Here is a 25,910-nt window from a genome sequence, read left to right as displayed (position 1 = left end):
GTGCAGGGCACATATCTTCAGATAAGATACTGGGTAATAGTCCCCATTTAGGTCCTTGCAAACGTGCAGAGATACACATGGGCTTAAATTTATTAGGCTTGTACTTAAACCGTGTACTGATTCAGAGCCCCAGTTGACCTGGTAATGTCCATTTAAGAGAAATCTCCATTATTTTATTTAAAGCTCAGAGATTATGGTGAAATGCATCTTGTTCCAGAAATAGTTCAACTGATTTCATCAAGGGACTGCTCTGTGTATCTGAATTTGTTTGGGAAAAAAAGCAAGTGAGCAAGCTTATAAAAAGCAACCTATATTACATATATATTAAAACATAACAATTATTTTTTAAAAATGTACCTCATTTCAAAGAAAGAGCACTACAGGGGAGGACCTCTCAACTCAAATTTGTTCAACTAATCAACATAATTTTTTGCAAAACAAGGATTGTAGAAGGAAAAGAAGTACAGAAATAAAACCAGCCTGCAGTTTCCCTTTGTTCTGTTCTGCGGCTTCAGCCCTGTTAACACTTTGGATCCAGTTTAGTCAGCATCCAGTGTTGCCCATTGTATTCCAGTCCTGTTAACTACCAAGACTGGTTAAAATTATAGAGTCAAACTTCAGCTTTTCATTTATTTGAATTATGATTTCTCGAGCAGAGTTCTTACCAGCTTGTTCCTTGTAGTCCATTGCTCTCTTTGAACGCTTTACATGGGCAGCTGCATTTCTTTCAAAAATAATAAAGTAGCATTCTTGTTACTTAATAATTGCTGGCATTTCATATTTTTAACTGTTCCTCTAGGATAAAATGAAATGAAATTAACAGAGTGTTCACTACATTTATTTTTAAAAAGGAAAACAAAAATATTTATGCTTCCTGGAAACCTCAGCTATAGAACATTGTGCCCCAAAGGAAAAAACACATCGTTGGCTCGTTGCTGCTCTTGACAGCATATGCACAGCTTCCCTGAATTCTGTGGCACTGATTCATGATAGCCTTTTAGCTAGTCCCTGTTTCCAAGCCCCAGAATCATGAGTAGAAATTTATTGCAGACAAAGCAGGAGTCACATGGGCCAGTAAGATGCCTAAATAATTAAATTATGGGCACAGACACAGAAGTCTACTCGCTGCAGGTGCAAATGACCTGCATTTTCAAAATATACCCGTCATTTGCCTTGCATAGAACAAGAGACTAGGTGCTCAAAACCAGGTCCTAAAGAATTAAAGATGAAAATAAAGAATGAAAATAAGCTTTATGTGTGCAGAAATGGTTAGTGGAAGCTTCCAGCTCCCACTGAGGGCAGTTCAACCAAAATTTTGGTTCTTGGTATAAGAGCAGCTCCACCTGACCAGCTCCTGTGACACACCTGCATGTCATTATTGTCCCTAGAGAGAGAGGGTTAGAAACATCCGGAGTCCAGCTTTTTTTACAGAGTGGTGGAATCTAGTTCAAAGATTAGAGAATTCAATAAAAAACAGTCCTAGTTGTTGACTTTACTGTTTATGGCCAAAGTCTCCAGTCCAAAAAATGCTAGGAAGAAGAGTGGTGTGAGCAGTAAGTGCTGAACAGGGTGTGTTACATTTAACAGGCCGCTGTCTCTTCCTCTGCCATAGTGGATTGTTCCCAAAAAAGTCTGTGGCATAATTCATTTAAACTGGTGTTAATCTTGCTTAGGAACACCTTGCTTATACATGATTCTGAGGACACTCATTTTCTTCCCTCTGGTGTCCGCAGTAGGTTAGAGAATGGGACTGTGTCCCTGCAGAAACGTCAGTTTCTTCCATCAGAAGCTGTTTGGGCGCAATTGTAAAACTACATTGTCATTGAAAATGACTTGTAACCATTATTCCAGGGGGATTTTATAAGGGTGTTGCTCTGTTACAGTGTTGATTTTCTTTAACTCTTGCAGATTTTTGACAAAGAAGCGAAAGATCTGGAGCGAGAAGTCTGCTTTATTGATATTGCCAGCGATGAGATTCCTGAGCGCTATTACAAAGAATCAGAGGTAAGAGACAACTTGATTGTGAAAGGAAAGTGCAGAAGGAATGTAGAATGCTGCAGGAAAGCCTTGAGAGGAATCAAAACAGTTTTATTGTTGTATGAAATCTTGCTGGTCAGTAGTAGTTGAAAAGTTTTCAGTTAGAGGGGAAGCAGATAGCAACCTCTCTGTCTGGATTGCCTGACGCTTTCTTTTGCAGATGAATCCTCCAACCTTTTGAAAGGCTTTCCCAGCCTTATCAGAACATTCCCTCTACCATACCTTTGATATTCAGCTGAATTTGTTCAAAGAAGAAAAGGACTTTTCTTTGAATCACAAAGCTCAGCTGAGTGTTTGCAGGTTGGAGCAGTTTTAAACTACTGTGGTCCTCATCTGCATCCCACCCCAACTAAGTCACGTGAAGTGACTAAGCCCAGGCAAAGGGCAGAGGTGCTGCAGTGAGAACAGGGGTGACGCACAGTTGCTTAGGGGTGACCATGACACAAGACCAAGAGGGACTGAAGCATTCTACATACTGCAGGAAACCTGCCAAAAAGCATCAATGGCAGCAGACACAGCCACTCTCTTAAAATTCCCTTGAAAATTGCTCCCATGTATATTTGATAGTGCACGTCTCTGAAGAGCATGTTTCTTTTAGGTCAATGCAATTCCCTGCTTTGAAATCCGCAGCCCCCATGCAAATGAAGATGAGGTCTCAATGTTTTAACCTCAGACAAGAAAAATGATTCACAAGAAGTAGCTAGAGAGGAGTGATCAGATCCATGGTTGCATTTAATTTTGGAGATACACATTTGCTTCTGGAGCCAAGTATATATTTATAGTTGGCAATGAGCACAGCAGCTGTTTGACTATACAAAATGAGACTACATAATCATTTTTAGGACAGAAAATGAAGACTTGCCAATGAATATATTTCTATACCATAGGAGACATGATTTTCAGACTTTTTACCTTCCATTTAAAGATCCTATTTCACATTTTATGTATGAGTTATAAAACAAAATTGGGTCTACAGTAGAATGAAAAGTAATTTTATTAGTTTCCTTGGATAATGAAACCCATCTGTTATGTACCAAAATTATATAACACCTTGTGAAACAGCTTATTGGTCCCATCATCTTCTCTGAACTGCAAGGTCTTCTGGTTCCATTTAGGAACAGCTGCTGCCATTGAACGGGTCAGCATTTGGCTATGTTTTAAAGAAATAATGTGAGATTTTTCATCTCAGTGCGTGCACTTTTAGAAACTGTAAACACAAAGGTAACATCCAGCTTTTCAGCTTTGCTTCCCATTTTTAATAGCCAACTATTAAGCATAATTTTCATGTGATTTATCTTATGATATAGAAAAACAACCTCATGTTAAGTGAGAAAACAATTTCAGAGTCTTTGTGTTGTTATTTAAAAGACACATCTAGAGACCTGATTCAAAGCAAAATGGAATTTTATATGGGTTTAAACAACAAAAATAGCCCAGCATATTTTGTTTTTTCTGTACTGATGGATGATTTGTATGTTGGCTACCAAATTCTGTTTCAGAATTCATACAAAATAACACCTTAGCAATTAACTGTGCACATACTGTAATTGATATTGAATTAATAATAGTTGAATTCAGTATCTTCCAAAGTTTACAAACTATGGGGGCTTTATGCTGCCATATGATGAATATGAAGCCAAATTCCCATTTCTGATGAGGCCTCTTACATAATTTAGGGACTATAAAAGACTTCTGATGTTTGTAAATGTAATTTCCGTCTGTTTTCAGTCACAACAGCATAAAAATGTAACTCTATATAAATGAGAAACAGTCTGTGTTTTCCAAATAACAGTTTCAGAGATAACTGAAAACCATTTACTGTAAGCTTTTGAAAGGTATTTTAATTACACTAATAACAACAATTTGGCGGCTTTTAGATCATTTAATTTGAATTGCTACAAAGTTTAAGATTAAAAGTGAAGCACAATCCTCAGGATTTAAGAATTAGATCCCAAAGGATAAGTATTCTGACTGCTATCCAGAAAGTCTAATGAGAATGGGTTTAACTTCAGGCATGGTGGTAATCGCTTCATTTCAGTGGATCTTTCACATGCTTAAAATTAAGCAAGTTCTGTGGCAGGGTCATCCTACTTAGCGGCTCCTAGAAATGAGCTTTAATTTTATTTTATATCCTGACAAAAGTGCATCCCTCTTGAGTTAAAAACATACTTCCATTTTTAACAGCAAATGTCACCATTTAGTTGTATTACTGAATATTAGAGAGTTAAATAATTTAAACCTTTCACACACAACTTCATCTTATTGCTCTTTGCTAGTGCTTAGGAACCTGCTTGTAGGTGCTGACTTCTGATATGATCAGACAGCACTAATTAGAGAGTTGCTATTAAGCTAATATTTGAGATTTATGTTATTTTTAACTTTAAAGTGCTCAGTTATCCTTCATTGGGGCAATATCATAAGTTTTTCAGAGTCATCTGTATGAAAAGCCCCTTTCTACAATTTGACTGCGACCTTTCTTTGAGTTAGTGCATCAAATAACTCATTGATTATAACAGAATGAACTACAGCAGCTTTAGTGGTGTTTTCCTCATTTGTATAAAGAGAAGAAGGTTGTGCCACACTGAGAGCATCAATAGAGGTACCAATACTGCAGTTGCCACAGGACAGGTCAGGAGATGTCCGAGGGACCCACCGCATCAGGTTCAGCACAAGCAAGTGAAACAACCGTTCTCTGCTCCCTATCACATCTGAGCTAAAAACTATTTTTCAGTTGCCCTGACATGAATCTTATAAACAGATCCTTCCATTGTAACTTACATAATAATGATTCACACATAAACAGAAAAAATGTATAAAACATCTTCATATGTGTAAGATTCCATTTGAATTGCAGAGCTCATTTTGACTTGTGCTGGTACTTGATGGGAATGGAAGTGTGTTCCGTGAAAATGTCATGACAGTTAAAGGAAAAATTACTGAATTCAATTGTGTACATATCTGCTTTTTCTCTCCTCCTATATATCAAGTAAAATTAAAAAAAAATAAATAGTTAGCTGAAGGCTTAAGGACAGTTGTTGTTTCACTGAGGAAAGCTTTAAAGAGACCTCTGCCAATCATACTGTGATCTCTTGACCAGAATCATCCCAGTGATTTCAGTTCCCCTAGGAATCATAGAATCATAGAATTGTCTAGGTTGGAAGGGACCTTTAAGATCATCTAGACCAAGCATCAACCTGACTCTGATAAAAACAAAAACAAACAAAAAAACCCCAACAAACCAAAACACCCCAACCCACCACTAAACCATGTCTCTAAGCACTACGTCTACCTTCTCTTGAATACCTGCAGGGATGGTGCCTCAACCACTTCCCTGGGCAGCCCATTCCAATGCTTAATGACCCTTCCACTGTAAAAGTTGTTCCTGATATCCAATGTGAACCTCCCCTGGCGCAACTTGAGGCCATTTCCTCTTGTCCTATCACCTGTGACTTGGGAGAAGAGACCGACCCCCGCCTCTCAGGGAGGTGTAGGGATTGCTGCTGTCAGTAGTTGCCCCTGTAGAAGACTGGAGGAGGTAAAACTGCAGCAATTCCAGGTATCCGAAAGCAGATGATTCAATGTTAACTTAATGACCATCCACAAATGTCACTGTGAGGTAGCCACTAGAGTACTTACCAATGCTGCCACATCTTAAATATAGTGCTTTTTTACAAGCATGGACCTAAAAATCCTTAAACTTTTAAGGTGTTTAAATGTGAGGTGCCAAATTGAGAAAGCTTGATTCTAGATCCAAGTGAACAGGTTTGCCTGGTTTTCTGTGAGGAGTCACATACATTTCCAAATCTGAACTACATATTACACGGAATACAGCATTTTATATTTCTGTGTAAAGAGTGTAGGAGCCTACAGGTAAGAGTAGTTATAAATTTTGTAAAGTCATTTCCTTGTGACTTTACCATCAATGAATATGTATCACCAGCAATCATGTATTCCCCATATAGACACATGTATTTATCTGAATTATAGAAAAGAATAAAACTGAGCTATGCTAAAGTGAGGGCCTCGAGTGAATCATTGCCTGAAATGAAACATTTACTGTAGATGTGAGCTACTGAGCAAAATGTTCTTTGCCACCATATTCAAGTTCTCAAAATGAACAGTGTTTCATTTCCTGTTTATGACAAAGCAGCTGAGAGTTGGACAAATGGAATAAACTTTTTAAGTTGCTTCCAAACAGAAAGATTTCATGCAGCTGCCGCAGTGTTCTGCTTCAATTGCTGTTTTTTTGGCTTGAACACAGCTGCACTGTAATAGGTCCAGCTTAGATACTACTGTCCAGGTGCTCTCAGAAGAACAAAACCTCTATCACGTTACAGAGCCAGAAGATTACGGTCACCGAAATAATTCAGCTGCCTCGGCCGCTGCAGTGAATGCGTGCAACGTGTCAGTACAGGGCACAGCAAAAACAGATGAAAATTTCCTTTTCCTTGCTAGCTCCACTTGTGAGCTTACGTAAAGGCTGGATGGATTATCATATTTTAACACCTCAGAACTGTCCCAATATTTAAAATTCTGAAGTATTTAGCTGGCTCTTCCAGAAAATGCATTTTAATGGAAATTCAAAAAGAGAAAAAAAAAAAGTCTTTACGAAATGACTCCATATAACTCTCTATAGTAGCATCGTTACATCAACAAATCTTTCCAGAGCCCTAGCTACATAAGCTGAAATCCAAAACCTAGTAGCTACAGCCAATGATGAAATGCCAGATCACATGTATTAAAACCATGAAGGATTGGTTCTGAAATTCAAGATCAAACAAGTTGGTCTTCAGATCCCCCTTCAAGGGGAAAAAAAAATTTACTGCACTTCAAAAGCACAGTGATGGAATATATTGCAATAGGAGTCTGAAAAAAATTAATCCCTGCATTGAAAGGAGGGAAGAATCTTTGTTTCTGGACATCTGAGTAGCGTCCAGTCGGAGAATAGGATACGTGGAGTAACAGGATGCACTTTTGCCTCTGGAGAACGTTAGGCTGGGGCATCTTTTCCCATGCTAAAATGGCCCTACAACTGGCAAGTGATTTTCAAGACAGGTGGGTGACAAGGCCAACAGGACATTCCCTGCAGACTTCCAGCATACGGACAAAGGAGGTGGTGTCAGCTGCAGAAGAGTATGGCATCTTCAGATCACGCCTGATGCCACGGCAAAGCTAAGGGAAAGCATCCCCATTCGGATTCTGAAGTTTTCTGTGAACAATGAATGTATTTCATTATTAAGTAAAAATTAACATTTCAGAAAAGGCATTGCAACAACCCAGTGCAGTATTTTCAACACATTGGTGTTTGTCTCCTGGAAAGGGGGTTACAGTTCCACGTCTGATGCCCGTGACGCCTGCAGGTCATGAGAAATGTTAAGTAAATAAATGCTAAATACTAAATAATGGAATCTCCGACAATAAGCATGTTGAGCCAGGACATGGCCTAAGCAAGAAACACTGGGAGAGTTTGAAACCACATCCGTCGCACTATGGCTTTTATTTTATCGTAGTTTTACACTGTATTCTCAAATAAGCCCAGCTCATGGGTAATGCTGTTTCTGCTATGTTAGCAGAAGTGCTATTTTTAAGTCACTCTGCACCTGGCAATAACGTACTGCAAACACAGAGTAGGTTTTGCTCCTCTGTAGCAAAAGGATTTGCCAGATGGGCCTTCCTAATAAATTGTGTCTGATAAAAGGACGAGAAGGTTATTTAAACAAAAAAGATTTTAGCTATGCCATTACATTTAAAACAGACTGAGGATTTTGCCAGTAGATAAACTGAGAGGGAAATAGTGAATAGATGCAGTATTCTGTGGATGATGGCTTCTCTAGAAAGGAAGGCATGGGTGGCTAAAAGCAAAAATAAGGCACACACAAAGTCAATGATCTAAATAATAACATAAAAATGGGGTCAGACCAAAGATCAGCTTGTCCAATTTCCAGTCACTGACCAGAGTGTTTCAAACCCACATGTGTCACAGTTCCTGCCTAGAGAGGAACTCCAGGCCCTTCACTCTAGCCCGGTGCCCTGTGTATGTTTTGCCAATCACCATTCCTTTCGCAGGAAGAGTAAAGAAGGGCCACGAGCCGGTACCGGCAGACACTCAGCGCTTCCTCCTGGGGTCTGGAGAGACGTGAGCCTGGCACAGGAGTCTAATTTGTTCTGTCTGACTAACCAAACCAGCGAGCTACAGCATGGAAAGCAGGAGGGGCACCAGTGCTGTGTACCAGTAGTATTTCTACTTGGATTTAACATAAAATTATCATCCCTGCTTCATTTTTTTTTTTTAGAAGAACCTTATATACCTAATTGCAGAAAGGATTCCAGGCTGTGAATCTTAATCTGGCAATTTGAAGCCATGAGTTGGGCACACAAAATCATTCTGGGTCATGGCTTTCATGTCAAAGTTCTCTTTGGCTTCAGTGGGCTGTGGATGAGACAAAGATTAGCTGTCCTGGTCACACCATGGTCCTCCTGGCATGGTATGATCCCTGGGGCTGTGGCCAACGGCAGAGACCCAGGAAAGGTGCAAATATATGGAAAATATAGAGATAAATACAAAGATTCTTTCCCTAATACTTCCTCACATGAACCATAGCACAAGCAATTGCTGAGCCAGAATTTGTGTTTTTCTAGAATAGTCCAAGTCTTTTTTAAACATCTAATTTTTTAGCACCTGGATAAAAAGCCCAGTGATGATAGTTTTACTGATGCTAACGACTCACCCCTGTAAAACAGAGGTTAAACTCTCGAGTTCACTTTGCTTAATGTTGTTGTGTATCTCATGTCCCACTGCTCAGCTTATACGCAATCTTGGCACTTTAGCTCACCTCAGCAAGCACTCAGTAAAATCTTTAACATCTTGATCTTTCATATAGCAGTCTGGAAATCAGTTCCTCTGAATCCTTCCTGTTTCCTGGCTAGGGAAAATGTAAGCCCACTGAAGAATGAGGTGGGTGCCTTGGTGGTGGAAGACACAGAGAAGGCAGAGTTGCTGAATGCCTTCTTTGCTTCAGTCTTCACTGCCAAAGCTGCCCCTCATGAATCCCAGCCCCTGGAGACAAGGGGGAAGGTCTGGAAAGAGGAAGACTTTCCCTCTCTTGGAGAGGACTGGGTTAGAGACCACTTGGCCAAACTAGACATACACAAATCCATGGGCCCTGATGGGATGCACCCACGAGTGCTGAGAGAACTGGCAGATGTTATTGCTGAGCCACTCTCCATCATTTTTGAGAGGTCTTGGAGAACAGGAGAAGTGCCTGAGGACTGGAGGAAGGCAAATATCACACCAGTCTACAAAAAGGGCAAGAAGGAGGACCCAGGGAACTACAGGCCAATCAGTCTCACCTCTGTCCCTGGGAAAATAATGGATCGACTCATTCCAGATGTCATCTCCAAACACATTGAAGATCAAGAAGTTATTGGAAGTGGTCAACATGGATTTACCAAGGGTAAATCATGCTTGACCAATCTGATAGCCTTCTATGACGTTATAACTGGATGGCTGGATGAGCGAAGAGCAGCAAATGCCATCTACCTTGACTTCAGCAAAGCTTTTGACACTGTCTCCCATAACATCCTCATTAGAAAATTAAGGAAGTGTGGGCTAGATGAGAGGGCGGTGAGGTGGATTGAGAGCTGGCTGTGTGACAGAACTCAGAGGGTTGTAATTAATGGAGCAGAGTCAAGTTGGAGGCCTGTAACCAGTGGTGTCCCCCAGGGGTCAATACTCGGCCCAGTCCTGTTCAACATATTCATCAATGACCTGGACGAGGGGACAGAGTGTATCCTCAGCAAGTTCACCGATGATACCAAACTGGAAGGGCTGGCTGACACTCCAGAGGGCTGTGCCGCCATCCAGCATGACCTGAACAGGCTGGAGAGCTGGGCAGAGAAGAATCTAATGAGGTTCAACAAGGGCAAATGTAGGGTCCTGCACCTGGGGAGGAAGAACCCCAGGCACCAATATAGGTTAGGGGTGGATCTTCTGGAAAGCACTACTGAGGAGAAGGATCTGGGGGTCCTGGTGGACAGCAAACTTTCCATGAGCCAGCAATGTGCCCTTGTTGCCAAGAGGGCCAATGGGATCCTGGGCTGCATAGGAAAGAGTGGCCAGTAGGTCGAGGGAGGTCATTCTCCCCCTCTACTCTGCACTGTTGAGGCCACAACTGGAATACTGCATCCAGTTCTGGGCTCCCCAGTTCAAGAGAGACAAGGAACTACTGGAGAGAGTCCAGCGTGGGGCAACTAAGATTATTGAGGGATTGGAGCATCTCCCTTACGAGGAAAGGCTGAGAGAGCTGGGACTCTAGCCTGGAGAAGAGAAGGCTGAGGGGAGACCTTATCTATGTTTACAATTACCTGAAGGGTGGGTTGAAGGATGATGGAGCTGGACCCTTTTCAGTGGTTTCCAGTGATAGGGCAAGGGGCAACGGGCACAAGCTGGAACATAGGAAGTTCCATTTAAATACGAGGTGAAACTTCTTTCCAGTGAGGGTGCCAGAGCCCTGGAACAGGCTGCCCAGGGAGGTCATGGAGTCCCTTTCTCTGGAGATTTTCAAGACCCGTCTTGATGCAGTCCTGAGTGATGTGCTCTGGGCAATCCTGCTTCAGCAGGGGAGTTGGACTAGATGATCTCTAGAGGTCCCTTCCAACTCTGAAAATTCTGTGATTCCGTAATTGCATTTGTCAGTCCACAATTTTACAGTATCAATATGTTAGTGTTTTCAGAAAGGCAGGAATTTCCATAAAAGCTATTAGCTACAAGTTGCCCGCACTGTCTGTCATTGCCTGGTTCTGTGCGTGACACTCTCCAGCCAACGTGTGACTAAGCATCACGTGCTTCAAGAAAAATGGACATGATTAAGGGAAGCCAAGGGATGGTGCCATCTCTGGGCACTGGTAGAGGAATTTGCTGGTAGGAGTGATGTCACGGATCAGTTGCACTGCAGCAGGCAGATTATTTGTGGGCCACCGATTTAAGAACGCTTTCCACTGTGAATCCCCTTGTCTGCTGGGTTAACTTCACAAAACCAAAACAAACCAAAGCAAACCCCTGCTTTCACAGCGTCCAGAGGGTTCTTGCAATTTGAAGGAGACACAAGTTTTGTGTATGACTGAGCTTTCATGCAGGGCAGCTGCCCGTTATTTAATTTTTGTTTATAAATTTTGAATACTTGATACTGACTCAAATTCATTACATTAAATCCCTCGGTACTGCATTGTAGTTATTCCATTATAGGTCTGGTTATCACCGAAGGGATATAAAGTATCTCTGCATAACACTCAGTATTTTACAGTGCATATCTGAGATGCTTAATCAAGACAAGGGCTCCATCGTACTAGCACGAGTGTGTGTAAGAAACAGCAGACCCTTCCTTACATTAAACTATTTGCTTTTGATTTTCCTTTTTTGCCTTTCTGAATATCATGTCTTAATGCTTCCCTCTTTATTTTTTCTTTTTATTTTTGTTATTATTATTATATTGATTGCTTCAGGCAATAATCAGTTATAAAACAACTCTTTCAACCAGAAACTATCTAGATCGGTCTGAGGTCAAGCTTTATTGAGTGAGAAGATTGGCAACAGCATATGACTGGGAGCTGTGATATACGGTGCCGTGTTGCTCTGATATATGATGACACGGAATTGTTTTTTATGGTGATTTAACATTGAAACCTTATTATACTGTGAGCTTAAAGTTTCTATTTAGAAAAGAGTACGTCAGCAATAAAAGCAATGACTTTCACAGAGGAGGAAGGCTATCACCTCATTAGAGCTTTGTAAAGAAGCTTTAATGACAGAGCTTTGGTTTATGGATAAAATCAGAAGCCAAGTCAGGAGATAACTAAACATTAGAAAAAGGGAACGCTGAATGGCATATAAGCTCACAGTGAGTGAAAGAAAATTAAGATCGGATTTGTCTTATTGATTTGTTAGTTTTTCTTCTGATTGTCTTCCGTTTAGCACATACTTAAATACATATTTAACTGCTTTTACAACAAATGATGGATTTATAAGGTCTTCCCGGATCTCAGCCTTGGGGAAGGCAGCACCAAGGAGCACGGGTGGTTATTCTTAAAGACAGATTTTAGAAGCTCCACTATGAATTTACTGAGACTACATTTTTGAAAATCTAGGTTTAACCATGAATTATATCTATTTACAAGATGTAATCGGCAGGATTGGACATAAAGTGAGATGGAATTATACTTGTATGGAAGAAAACTCTTTGATAGATAAAACTGTATCTTGTATGGATAAAAGTACACCTTAACAATGAACTAATGTCCTTATTGTCCTTTTTGGTCTTGCTGTTGTAATTTCAACACCAATTCATTTTATTTTTCCAGTTAGTAAAAGGAGACAGAGTTTAAATTAGTCACTTGGTGTTTTGCCCAAAGATACCATAACTCAGCTGTAGCCAGAGATGGCTAAATCGGAGGAGTTTCATGGTGAGCTGCCGACCTGGAAATACAAATTCACTTAAAATTGAAAATGGCATTGTCAGGGTCACATCAGCATCGATGTGTCACAGCTCACATTGGAGATGATTTCAGGAAGACAGACATGGATAGAGAGTACAAGCAAGTCACACCGAGGGAGCTGTGGAAAAGCAATCTCGGAAGAAACAACACTTTTTTTTTCCAAAGGCCATAAATAACACTTGGAGTGCATTGTATTGTAATAAATTGCAATAACATATTTTCCTATAGCAGAAATGTCCTAGATTATATGATTGTCAAAGCAGCTGCAGGAATATGCTGCCATCGATTTACTGGCTGTTGGATAAAAGACAGGATTTGATTTTAGTGTATCCTAGTGCTTATTTAAGTCAATTTCATATTATTTTTCATAATGTTTATTAGCATGTTTTCATATTTTACGTCTCATTGCTTTAGCAAACTGTCAAAACGGGACTTACTCTCCTGCATTTCTCAGTATGTTTTCTTTGTTTTGCAGGATCCTAAATACTTCAAATCACAGAAGACTGGGAGAGGCCAATTAAAAGAAGGTTGGAGAGAGACCCATCAACCAATTATGTGTTCGTACAAACTTGTGACTGTAAAATTTGAAGTGTGGGGACTTCAAACCAGAGTAGAGCAATTTGTACACAAGGTCAGTGAAAGAGGAGCTGTTTCTTATCCTTCACATAAGCAGAACTTGAGTATTACCCTGTGCAGGAAAGCAGCTATGGCTGTGTAGAAGCGAGGGAGCTCGGCTGCATCTGCTTTCACACCTCTGTCAAGGTCTGAAAGATCTGGAGCAGAGCCAGAGGGTTCATCTCTGGGTATAAACTTGACAAAGTGTGGAGCTGCTCAGGTCTAAGGTTGAGAAAAACCACCAGTAACATTTTGAATACTGTGCTAAATGTATGAGCTAAAGTATTTATGAGTGTACATGAGAATCATACATGGAGCGATGATGTGCAGAATTTCTTACAAACAGGTAGTGGGAAAGTTTTCCAATCAGTCTACTTAAAAATTAATTAATGAATGGCATAACAGCCATATTTTTCAGAGTATTGGCCTTCCCCATGTTTAAAAAAACGTAACAAAGAAAAAGAAGAGTTCCATAACGTCTAATTGCCCAAAGATTAATGGATTCTGTACACATTCCCATATGGCTTCACGTGCTAGTCAAAGCCATGCTAATGTCGTCCGGTGTTGGCAACAGATCCACTTCAGGTGGGAGGCTGGACTACGAGACCTTCAGAGCCAGTGTGTCTGACTCTCTAAGGCATGTTCTTTTAGCCACGAAACTGTCAGAATATTTTTCACTCTAAATCATGTTGAAAGCCAACAGTGTTACTTTTCTGAAATGTTTTGTTGCTGCAGAGGTATTTGACCTTTTCCTCGTTTTGCAGGTGGTCAGAGACATACTACTGATCGGGCACCGGCAGGCTTTTGCCTGGGTTGATGAGTGGTACGGTAAGTATTCTCCAAATTTAGCCCATTTAAAAGGGCTGCTGCAAAGCTTATGGCAATTAACAACAGATTTCCATTTGCTTTTGTGGACTATCAGGTCCTAGTATAAATTGTTCATGAAAGAGATGGCACCATGTTCAGTTGCTCTGGAACATACGGAGATCAATTTCAGCAGGTTCTTTGTGACAGGAGCAGGCTGCATTTTAGGCACCAGTAGGCAGCATACAGGATGCCTTTACATCCCATCCATCCCGGCGTATGCGCAGCTGTCCCTACACCCTGCATTGTGGGCAGAGAGAAGCTGACCCCGCCAAGAGTCATCTAGATGGAGAACCGCATGCAGGTTTGAATAAAGCTTCTTATTCAGGCTGCATTAACATGCAGGCATTTCCATACTGCAGACTCCTAGGGCCTCTGATTCAACACCATTTCAGCTTTTTAGGAAAGTTTTAAACTGTTAATATGGATTGCAATAAAGAAAAGATGGAGCTCTAGTGTCCTTTCTGAAAAATGAATATACATGTAAAACCTTCTGGGTCTGATTCAGCAGCAGCTGCATGCAAAAACTGCTCAGAATCCAGGAGCCAGCTGTAGGAATGGGCCCTTTCAATAGCACAGAATAATCCTGAATATCCAAACAGCCGATTATGTTTGATAAAACAAGCTCATGGGGTTTGTGCTTTTTACATGCTTTTTCAGTAAGATGTATCCATAATCATAGGTACTTGTAGAACAGTTTCTAAGACATTCCTGTAGCATAGGATAGGAATTTGGGAGTATATTTAGAATGTTTATTTAGACCCTTCTTAAGCTTCAGGAAACACCATCCTGGGCATTTCATGGATAAGAAGGACACCTGCCTTTCATCAAAACTCAGAAACATTCTGCGTTGCTTAAAAATAGTCCATTAGCCCAGCTGGTGCAAACACAGACATCTCCAGTGGCTTCATAAACGTGCATAATTTTACACTGGGATCTAACAAGAAACTCATTGTGCTGATTTTGAAAAAAAAATTGCTTTTGAAATCACAATGTTCTTATAAATTTAATAGTGTGCTGTAATGATCATAAAAATACTGAAATTTACTAAAGTGCAGAAAGTAAGTTTAGGTAACTCTGTGCTGCCTGCGGCCCTTTCTGCGTTGTTCTGAAGTGTAACAGCCAGTAAGACTTAGTGACTAGAAAACAAGTATTTTGTTATCCAGAATGAGTGAGATCCAATTTGTACACCTCCAGTTCCATTTAATACCTACGTTGTGTAAAACTGCTGTGGTACCGCTCTTGACATGGTGATGTGTGTTGGGAGAGCTTTTCAGAAATAGAATTTTTAAAGCATCTGTGTGCCTTCATGTGTCTGTTGGCATCTTTTAAAACAGAAGTTTGAGAAAGACCTGGAGATGATGCAAGTCAACTAAACTCAATCAGTTAATCAGTGTAATAAAATCAATTATTAAACAACATGTTATGTTACGGGTATTACTGATTGATTACTGTAAGTATGAATGTGTCTTGTCATTAAATTTACTAAACTGTATTCAACTTTAATATTAAGAAAATCTGTTTTCACAGTGTAATTTACTAATACAGAGCATGTTCTCTGCTTGGCAAAATGCATCCTTAGCATGTTACTGACATGGCTTATGAGCTTCTTTTTCATTCCAGATAACAGTAAAAGACTAAAAGAGTATGAGTCAGTAGTATTCCGTGTTTCCTCTTGATCAAAATTTTAGACTGCATTTCATTTTCACTGATGAAGTATTACATTGTGCTACTGATATAACAGATAAAGTTCTATCGTTCCTTAAAAGCTGCCTCATAAGATGCAGCGAGACCCTCATATCACATACCAAGGAGTGGTGTGATAGAAGAATTTGAAGATCCAAGTAGCACATAATAAACTTGAGAGAAATGATAGCCTCAAGGACAAAAGCACAGCGTACATTACTGAAAGTCATACACCTTTCCAAGGGTACCGTGCTACTAAATTGCTATTTCGGTTTTATGAGTAAAAAGTTGATGGCTGTTTCCATGAAGCTCTGAAGTTACCAAACGGCTGTAAAGAACAGACCGAGATTCTGACAACCTTCATGGTCACCCCCACCTTACTTGCAAGTAGATTTATTGAAAGCATGGGAATACTCAGAAGAGTAAGGTCACAAGTCAATTAATTGGATTCTTCATGTTTTTACTGGAAGCGTGGTTTATGACAAATCTTTTTTAAACCTGTAATAATTGCTTGGAGTTACATAGCAAGCACCTAACATACTATGCACTAGTTTGACAACATCAGGCATGTCTAGACAATGATAAATGATTCTGCCAGTAGAATCAGCCTGATTTGTGGAATATTTCTAATTCTCACAAGTCATTAAATTGTTTGAGGCTACAAAACTCTTAATGTATTCACTCTTAATTCACTTACCAGTATAATTGTTAGTTTCTGGAATCTAAGCTGATATGTGCTCTAACAGTAAGAATATTAGCTGGTTATGAGATGTACTATGCAAAGATAACGTAAAGTCTTTCTTACAGTGCCTGGAAAGGTAAGTAGATATCTATAATATTTCTGTATCTATCCTTTATTCCAAGGGATCTTCTAAAATCTTTTTTAGAAGATCTTGGCCTTTGCCAAGGCCCACACTTCAGTACTTTTTGCCTACCTTATGTTACACAGATATTTCTAAACAATTTCCACTCCTTCCTGTTCTCTGACTCCCTTTGACTTAACCTTCTTACACCTTCCTTGGCTGCTATAACTACCTTTATGAGTCCATTTGCATAAAGTTAGTTGCTTCCTGCTTTTTTTAAATCCCTTTTTGGCTTCTGCTGAAAGACTATGTGTTCCTAGAACCTTCTCCTTAAAAAAATAAATAAGTTTGCACTGAATCAATGGAAAATGCCAACAATTTTGAACTTTTTACAGATATGACTATGGATGATGTTCGAGAATACGAGAAAAATATGCATGAAAAAACCAACATTAAAGTTTGCAACCAACATTCATCTACTGTGGATGAAATAGAGAGCCATGCCCAAGCAAGAGTATGTCAATTTTTAAAACATGTTGCCCATCCTCAGCTAATACACCTGCACAGATCAGAGAAGAGCAACCAACTGATCTTGCTGGCCAGCCAGTGGAATTCTGGGGAGGTTTTGCTTCAGTAGGAGCAGAAGCTTTCTCCATGAAGTGCAACCTTTCCTTTGCACTGTAAAGTGCCACTGTAAAGAAAGGGTGGGATTGAGCTCATACACAACTCCCTGTCTTCCAGGAAAACACAACTCTCAAATTTCAGTTGGATGCATAAACAGGAAGTTAAATAGGAGTTTTTCTTTCTAATATTTGAGTAGTTAAATACTGCAGGAGTTCAGAGTGCTTCAGTCAAAAAGCCAGGAACATGGGGAGTGGAAAATTTCTATGGGACTGATAAAATTGTTTGCTTCACCAGGAAAAAAAAAAAAAAAGCTAATGAAATACTAACTGTTTTCAAACTAATTTTAATGTTCTCATTGATTAGCTACGAACAAGGTGAGAAATATTTTCTTAGTACATAACAGCAGTTTGTGGAGGGCAGGTTTCTGTGTAGGTTCTTTGATTCAGATTCTGGAAATTTCATAAAGTATTTAAATTCCTAATGTGGGCATCTCAGGTAGAGGTCTAAAATTAGAAATTATTACTATCTCAAATAGAAAAGATGCAGTGATATTTACTTTCGAAATGTTATTATTCCTTTATTTCTACTAACTGTGCTGTGGTGATGGTTTTACTCATGTAATGAGTGTGGGGCAAGGCCTGAAGGGCCTGGAGTCTTTTCTTTGCTCTTACTCAGTAAAAACTGTCCCCAGCCTGAGCAGATGTTATCTAAGCCATACCGAGGAAAGTGATTCTGGTGTCTGTAACATAGCAGCTCCATTGACATCAAGGTTACTGAGCTGTAAACTGAGAGTCAGTTCTGAATGTGGCTCTGCATCCAGGATTTGGCTTTGAATGAAGTCTCCCATCCTTAGTTCCCATGTGGGAAAATTTCCATTGAGGTCAGAATAGAATTTGTCATTAACAAAAAAAAAAAAAAAAAGAGTCTGAGCCTTCTTAGCTCAGGGTAAGGACTTGTTTTACTTGAGCGTGTGTCAGAACAGACAGGAATTTAGAACAAGTATAAGCTAAAAAGCAAAAGTCAGCTGAAGGGACAATAAGTATTTCATATCTGAATTTAAAATGAAGGGTCTTGGAGGCTGCCACTTAGCAAGACTTTAATGAGGCTTCACTTCAATGGCTGGTAAACTGAGAAATCTTCCTGTCCTCTTTCCCTTTCATTTATCCAAGACAGCTTTTCTTTCACATTTTGCAGAAGTCCTCAGTCCAAAATAGCTGAAATGAATGCATGGGTCCCTTTGATGTCAGGGTGCTTTTAAACCCTTTGAGTTCAGAAACACAACACACTTTGTTACAGGGTGTGAAACAAAATGTAAATCAGCAAAACAGATTCAAATCTATCTCCAACACAAGTAGGTGCAGTTCCTCTGAGACCATCTGTTTATTTCCACCACTTATCTCAGGTATGAAAATAGCTTCATCCTCACTCCTAATAACTGGCAATGCAGGCTGAAAAGGTCCCCGGAATGTCGTCTGTGGGGAAGAGAGAAGGCAGCTGGTGACATGCACGCTTCTGTTTAGTCAATATGATGTTGTAATACAACATAAAGCTTCTTCTACATAACATTGGCAGCCAAAGCTACAGATGCATGCAGCTGGGGAATATTACAAAGTATGGATGTACTGAATGTACAGGACTTTGTCATGCAGATGGTGTTGCCAGTGCCTTGTCTCAGGCACCCACACATGTGAGAATTTCAAATTGATTAAAATGCTAGTGGTTTTATTTCTGGGTTTTTTTGAGCTTTCAGAGCTCAAAGAATCTATAAAATGGTTTAATGAAATACTTCAAACTTACAAATTTAACATGAAGTTCAGTGGAAAACGTGACATCTATTTCAGTTGCCTCAGCAGACTTCTTGCAGGCAATGTAGACACCAAGCAGGAGGTTTCACAGGAGTCTTGCTGATTTTTTTGCTCAACTTACCTGTTTGTAGCACATGTCATTCGTTCAGGATTTTATCAGAAGAGTTTTGCAGGGCTCATCTCGGAGTACATCTATTGTGGGACCGCTCTGCCCTCTTGTGGGTTTCCACAGCGCTGGGACACGTGTGTCACCTGCAGGAGAAGATTCTCACTGCTTGTAAAGCTTTCTGTGGAGCCGATTTTCTATTGCAAAGTGGCTTTGACCTCTGCTCTCATTTTGCCTCGATTTTGCAGGGAATTAAGCAGGAGATTTGTCAATTGGCCATAAATGTTTAAATACAGATTCTGGACGGAAAAGTCGGAAAATGTGTTGTGGCTTTACCAAGTGAGAGGGAATCCTTCAGGCTTTATTAGTAGAAAAGCAAAACGGCCTCAGTTACATGGATGCAGCTGCAACCAGAAGTCAACAGAAGCTGTGCTTGAGGGGAGAGAGAATGTTTCATCCCTTTACAATTAAAGTAGACGAACAAACCAGTGACAACCCTTAACTGCTCATGCTCATGATCTAGATGAAAAAAAAAAAAAAACCCAACCTATTCGTTTTATTTTGCTTGCCGTTCTGAAAAGTTCTACTTGATGACTGTGTATCTAAATGTATTCTTTAACTGCCTGTGAAATAGCTTGATTTTTCCAGCAATTACAGAGGTAGCACTCTTTATTCAGTTCAGGCCCAGGTAGAAGAGGAACCATTAGTATGTGATTAATGCACTTAACTTCTCTTTCTTTACGTTAGCGGCTTATTGTACTCCAGTCAATGCATTACAATAGGAAGGCACTCATGTGGAGAATCACTTAATGATATGCATGATAAGCAATCATTCCTTGATTTAGAAGCTGGATAGAAGTAGTTTAACTGAGCTAATGAAATGATAATTTGAAATTATTCTAACGTGCCTTTATCTTTCTTTCCTTCTTGTTGAAGACATGACAATGGATGAAGTCCGAGAGTTTGAACGAGCCACTCAGGAAGCTACCAACAAGAAGATTGGGATTTTCCCACCTGCAATATCTATCTCTAACATTTCCATGCCTTCTTCCACCCGCAGTGCTCCATCTAGTGCCCCATCAACTCCCCTCTCCACAGATGCTCCTGAATTCCTAACAGTTCCCAAAGACCGGCCTCGGAAAAAATCTGCTCCAGAAACTCTCACTCTTCCAGATCCAGTGAAAAAAACCCTTTAAATTAACCCAGCATGTTTCCTCCTGATAAGCCATGTCTACCACAGCAAGAGTCATGTAACTGAATTTCTACAAAGGTTATGGTGGTTTGTTGGTTGGGTTTTTTGCTTAGAATAATGTTACTGATGTGGAAAGGTTACTTCTTTCCTCAGACTTGATCCTTAAAACCTTCAGAGAAGTGCATGCAAGAGAACATAATTTATATATTCCTCAAGTAGTGTTTCAAGCCATACGGTGCATCTTACTGATATAGAATGAAATAGTCTGAGGGGAACCCTATAAAAGAAAATAAATCTTTCTGTAGCAGTATTTACCTACAAATCCTCATCTAGGTCATAGGATTTATAATTAGGAGTAGGTACTTAGTAAAGCTGCCAAGGACTTCTGAGGCAAATTAGTGCCAACTAGAATGCAAGGTTAACAGGAAAAAAAAACCTCCCATTTTCTTCTTTTATAGCTGATTTTAAAATCCTTCTTACTCTCAGGCTTCTCCTGTGTATTCGTAAACCTTTAACCTGTAACTCATTGTACTTGAACACCAACAGCAATCACTCAGATTCACATTTTGCTTAATATGACTCAGGATTTGGGGCCTACCTAACAAACACAAAACTTTTCAAGACGAAAATATCACTGTATTGAAGCCCCAATTGTAATTAATTATACTGACTTTGAGGCCATTGAACTATTTCTATCTTGCACAGAATTTGTAAAAGAAACCACCTATTTCTTGTAGATAATGTATTTTAATAGCTCTCCCCCGTCCTTTTGTGATCTCTTAAGTCTGTATTGGTGTTCATCAACGGTGTTCCATACGTAAGACTGAAAAAAAGCAGCTAAATTGAGCCAATTGAGAAGCAAAACCAATGAATTCTGTCTTTTCCTCACTGGAAGAAGAGTGGTAGTTACGCTGTAAGACCTTGAATGTAAAGGAAAGAAAATACAAGTTTCCTTTTTCTTTCCTGCCTCACATCTTTCCTAAACAGCACAATCTCTTATGAACAGAAAGCTGGTTCCAGGCTTTACCATCTCTAGGAAAGGGGTGAACAAAATCAGTCACTTTCAAAAAGCAAATGAATCGTGGGGCTGCTCAGACCCGTGTTGGGTGACATGAAGGAAATGGAAGTGCTCTTCCCGGTCTGCGTGTGAAATCACTCTTCAATCTCAGGAATTAACATGGAGAAAAGGATGTTTCCCGGGAGGGAAGTGTAGATTGTGGAAGGAGGAAAAAAATAAACGGCAGAAGTGGTCTATTCCTTCCTTCCTTTTCAAAATGCAAGCTCAGTGAGAAACTTTCCCCACTGACCCCCATTTGGGGGATTTGTTCTCTTCATACAAACAGCTATGTAATGAAAGCTGGTAGTATCTCTCTCTGTGGCAGCTGCAGTGGACGTTAACAGGCTGCTGTTCAATTCCCAGTGAATGATAGCGATTACCTGAACCCTGTGATCAAAGTGGGTGATATTTTGTACCACCAGTGACATGGTACGTGGATAAAGAACCAGAGAGTCCTCCAGTGCTGAACTATCGTAGAATGTTGAACAATCAGTTTGGGGATGGCCCTTTACCTGGACAGGAGGTTTGTGCCATCTTCTCAGCACAATGCTGTGATTTGACTGGCTTAACTGCACTGAACTTCTCAACGGCTGTAGATCCAGTAGAAGTTACATTGAATGTGTGATATTTATAGTGTAGTTTTAGTAGCAGGAGAGGTAATTCCGCTGCCAACCTGCACTGAAACCAAGTGTATATTTGTTTGGTAATTAAAATCCTGTAGCTAGCAAAATCTGGGAGCTCTCTGTAGGTTAGCTGTGGTCCGACTTCATGTGTTCTCCCACTTACTGTCCATGTTTCGCTTCTCTTCTCAGAGCTACTAGTTCTGTGTGATTAGTAAACTAATGGGTGATGATTTTTTTGTTTAAAAAGAAGCTGCTGTAGTGATGGCAAACAAAACTTTCCAACATTAGTTTATGATTTCCGCTTAAGAAGTGTGCAGAAGAAGTATTCATGATTATAAGTGGTCTAATCTTTTTATTAGTATTTATTTAATAGCAAGATTGGAACATTGGCAGAGAAGGGAAACCTTTGAAATCATAAAGCATTCTTGGGTTGTTTTTTCATTTCCTGAATTAACATATATAGAAATGGTTTAGATCTGCTCTTCCTGAAAATCTGGTTTTCAATGAATTTTTTTCTTTGTCAAAGAAAAATTTGCTCAGCTCTAGTCATAATGCCCTTGTGCTTACATATTACCATTTCTATATGCGTTTGGGCATCTGGGTTTGACACAGATTGTTAGACCAAAGCAGTCATACTGTTACTTACGTTTAACTGATTGATTTCCAGTCCCATGTGGATACACTGATTATCGTATTAAGTAGGTTTGGGGATGAGGCACATATGAAAACTATTAACATACCTGAACAGGACACATCTTAATAGCTGCATGACAGAATTGTAGGAGAAAGGCACTGATCATGTCATGGAAAAAATGCCTGACTGCTGAAGGCTGTGTCTCCATCGGCACCTGCTGCTGCCGTAGCCCTTCCACCAGGCAGTGCTTTTCCTAAGGACTTCCAGATTTACTGACCCAACAGCCTGGATTCACTGTTGGCCACAACAAGGCTCACGATGAGCCCCGTTGCCTCCATGCTGCTTCCTAATGAATGCAAATTACAAGATCTGTAATGCTTCATTGCCTTGGATTAGGAACAGCCCAGGCTTTCTATTGCCTATTCAAGCACCCTCTGCTGTGCTCTGCTCTGCCTTCCCCACCAGTCCTTACCCATTTGGTCAATGTGATCTATAAATATCTTTTTCTGTTTGATTGGGGTTTGTTTGTTTCTTTTTTTAAGGTAGGGTAACCTTTTTCTAGAATATTCCCAGAAAACTCATAAAACCACATGAAATTAAATGAAAAGGAAGGTCTGAATACTTCAGTATAACATCTTGAGGCAAAGGCGTTGTTTTCATTACTGATTTTTTCACAGTGCTTTCTGTTGTATTTTCAAACATGTTTATTAGGAGAAAAATAGAAAGCATTTTGCAGGTGTTCATCATTTCTTTTGCAAAAATAAATTATGTAATTATTTAGCGAGTACATCTTTTGAGTATGGTGCCAGGCAGCAAAGCTGAATAGGGACAGTAGCGATGTTCCTATTCTCTGCCCCAGCAACTGGAGAATCACATGACACAGCTCTGCTAGGACTCGGCATGGGATTGTCCATCAAGGAGAATACAGTTCAGAGCAAATAATGTTATTTGTTTGTTTGGGTTTCTATGAAAACCTTCTCCCAGCTTTGCTCGTACTTTTATGTATTTTATATAGAACAATCATTACAAAATAACTGGCAATTCACTGCAGTCTTTAGAAGGGTAGATCTCCTAATAAACTAAAAAAGGGAGGTATCCGTAAAGACTCTGAGGAGCAGCACATTCCTGAAACACATACTTAATGGGATTTCTTATGAATGTAATGGTTAATTTTGTAAATGACTGGATAAATCCTATAGAAAGAAACGATTTGACCTTATTCTTTGGGTTTTTTTGATTATTCTGGAAAGTGATTTTGTGACATCTAGTAGCCAATTTGCTTTAATTGCTGCTGTAGAGATTTTGAAATGGAAATATTTGTTCTTTGAATTTTAGTTTGTAACAAGACGGCTATATTTTGTTAAAACTGCTTTGAAGCTTGCTGCACTATAACTTCAAAACAATGTGCTATCATTTGAAATAAGCCAAATGTATATGCTTTTTATGAACTAGTGAGTGCGGTAAGAGAGAATTCATGATCTTGTCAATAGGAGCTTTTCTGTTTCCATTGTTTGACTTGGTTTTACATGTGTAAGTTAAAATTGCTAAGTATGTCTAACAATGTTTTGCTTTAAATGAACAGCATGGTCCTTGAATTACAATCTCCTGTAGTTTTGTGGTGTCACTAAAACAGGTTTCATTGTTTTATTTCATTTCTGTGATAATTTGACATGACTCTGAATGTCCAGTAATTAATTTCTTTTATTTAGAGCAATGATGGCTACATTACGCAATACCTAGTGATTAGGCATCGCTACCATCAAAGCAGGACCAAGTTTTGAAATGCTCTGCATGTTAAATTATGCAAGGCTCAGCAGGAGAATATGATTGTATTTCTCATTCATATCACTTAGTTTCTGATTTTACCAAGTTATTTATTATTTTTAATATTGTATTTTTCCTTGCATTTTGTTGTAAATAAACTACCAACAATTATTCTTTACAATTGTTGCTATTTTCTTTCACTAGATCTCCTCTAGCAAGGAACGAATCCATTAACATTTCTACCCCCAGCTCTGCAAGTCACTTCCTCACAATTAAAAAGCACAGAGAATTGGCTTTGTAAGGAAAATTTAAACCACTTACAAGGTCTGCTCGGTTTTGTTGCGCCTCAGCTTTTAAAAGATTTTATCAAGGCAGGTGCCCATCCGTCTGGTGTCAGCCCATTCACTTGTAAATGACCATTTGGTTGACAAGGAAGTTTTTCAGTGGGGAATCTAATTCTCTGTGCAGGGTTTGGCAGCCTGGTGTTGTAGTAAATACTGGAAAAGAGACCATTGGAAACCTCTCAGAAGGTAAGAATCCTCCATCACTTCTCTACCAGGCATTTCAAGTAGTCTATGGGAATTTCACATGTACAATGATTTTTTAAGCTTTTAAGTAGAGGCTTACTCCACGGAAATAAAGCTTTCTCTGCACCAGAAAAATGGTGGATTGCTTATTTGGTCTCAACAGCTTCACAATGAAGTATTTCACAAAATCATGCGGTGGAAACCACCAGAAAACAGGCATGGCCTTGGCTCTGGGGAAAGCATGCGGGGCTGTGCCCTGCACAGAGCCGGGCTCTCGCACGGACTTTGCCAACCAAGTGAGGTCATGACTGTTCTCTATGAGGTGAAATTAAGTCTCCAGTAAGCAGATATGCCAGCGGCAAGACCCCAAAAGGACAGTGCTGGCCGCAAGTGTTGCCCAACAGTGGGCAACAGCTGGCACAGTGACACATCTCATGATCGGGCCGCAACTGCTTGGTTTGGTTTGGTTTGATGATTTTTACAATCTGGGCTTGTATTGCTGCGGCTTCATTAAAATTTGCACACAAACAAAATACTAATGCATGAAAATACATTCCAAATTGGTTCAAAACCTGGTCGTGGCTCCATCGCTATTAAAACTGGTGGAGTTGGGTTGCGCTCTTACAGAGGGAAAAAAAATCCTCCTTTTGTTCTTTATAAAAGTGAGACGTAAAGCAGAAATACATTTAATTAAAAGTAGTCTTAAAACCACCAATGTTTTATTGTGTTGATGCAAACCAGCAGAAGCCTTTTTCTAATGTCCTCGTCCTAATCTGCATATAAATGACACCTCTTGGGCAGGATGAAACACTCGGAGCAAGTGGAGATGCTCTGATCGTTACCGTGCACAAAATACACTGGGAACAATTGTATGAACGAAACGCTGTTGATTGTTCTGGTTTGGAACCGGGTTCTGAAAGATTAATGGCTCTTCTTTGATTTTATAGTATTCAAAATATCCAGAACGCGTCGTATTTTTATGTCCTTTGCTGGCAAAGCCCTCGGGGACGCGGCATGCCTACCAGTCGCGACAGGGCACCGGGCGGCCCCGCGATAGTCGCGATGAGCCCGGAAACTCCCGA

The 25,910-nt window shown here is 39.8% G+C and overlaps 1 protein-coding gene across 1 annotated transcript in view; it reads left to right on the top strand.

Moving 5' to 3' along the window:
- Positions 1–20,227, top strand: part of PITPNC1 (phosphatidylinositol transfer protein cytoplasmic 1) — a 46,626-nt gene extending 26,399 nt beyond the window's left edge. The window contains exons 5-8 of the mRNA XM_074160203.1: positions 1,909–2,004; positions 13,004–13,159; positions 13,908–13,971; positions 19,968–20,227. Of these exons, the coding sequence (XP_074016304.1) occupies positions 1,909–2,004; positions 13,004–13,159; positions 13,908–13,971; positions 19,968–20,227 (576 nt within the window). The remainder of the gene's footprint in view (positions 1–1,908; positions 2,005–13,003; positions 13,160–13,907; positions 13,972–19,967) is intronic.
- The last annotated feature ends 5,683 nt before the right edge of the window (positions 20,228–25,910 follow it).

This window comes from Numenius arquata, chromosome 17, assembly GCF_964106895.1.
Source record: "Numenius arquata chromosome 17, bNumArq3.hap1.1, whole genome shotgun sequence".
In the NCBI taxonomy this organism is placed as follows: Eukaryota; Metazoa; Chordata; class Aves; order Charadriiformes; family Scolopacidae; genus Numenius; species Numenius arquata.
This window is presented reverse-complemented; position numbering and strand designations above follow the sequence as displayed.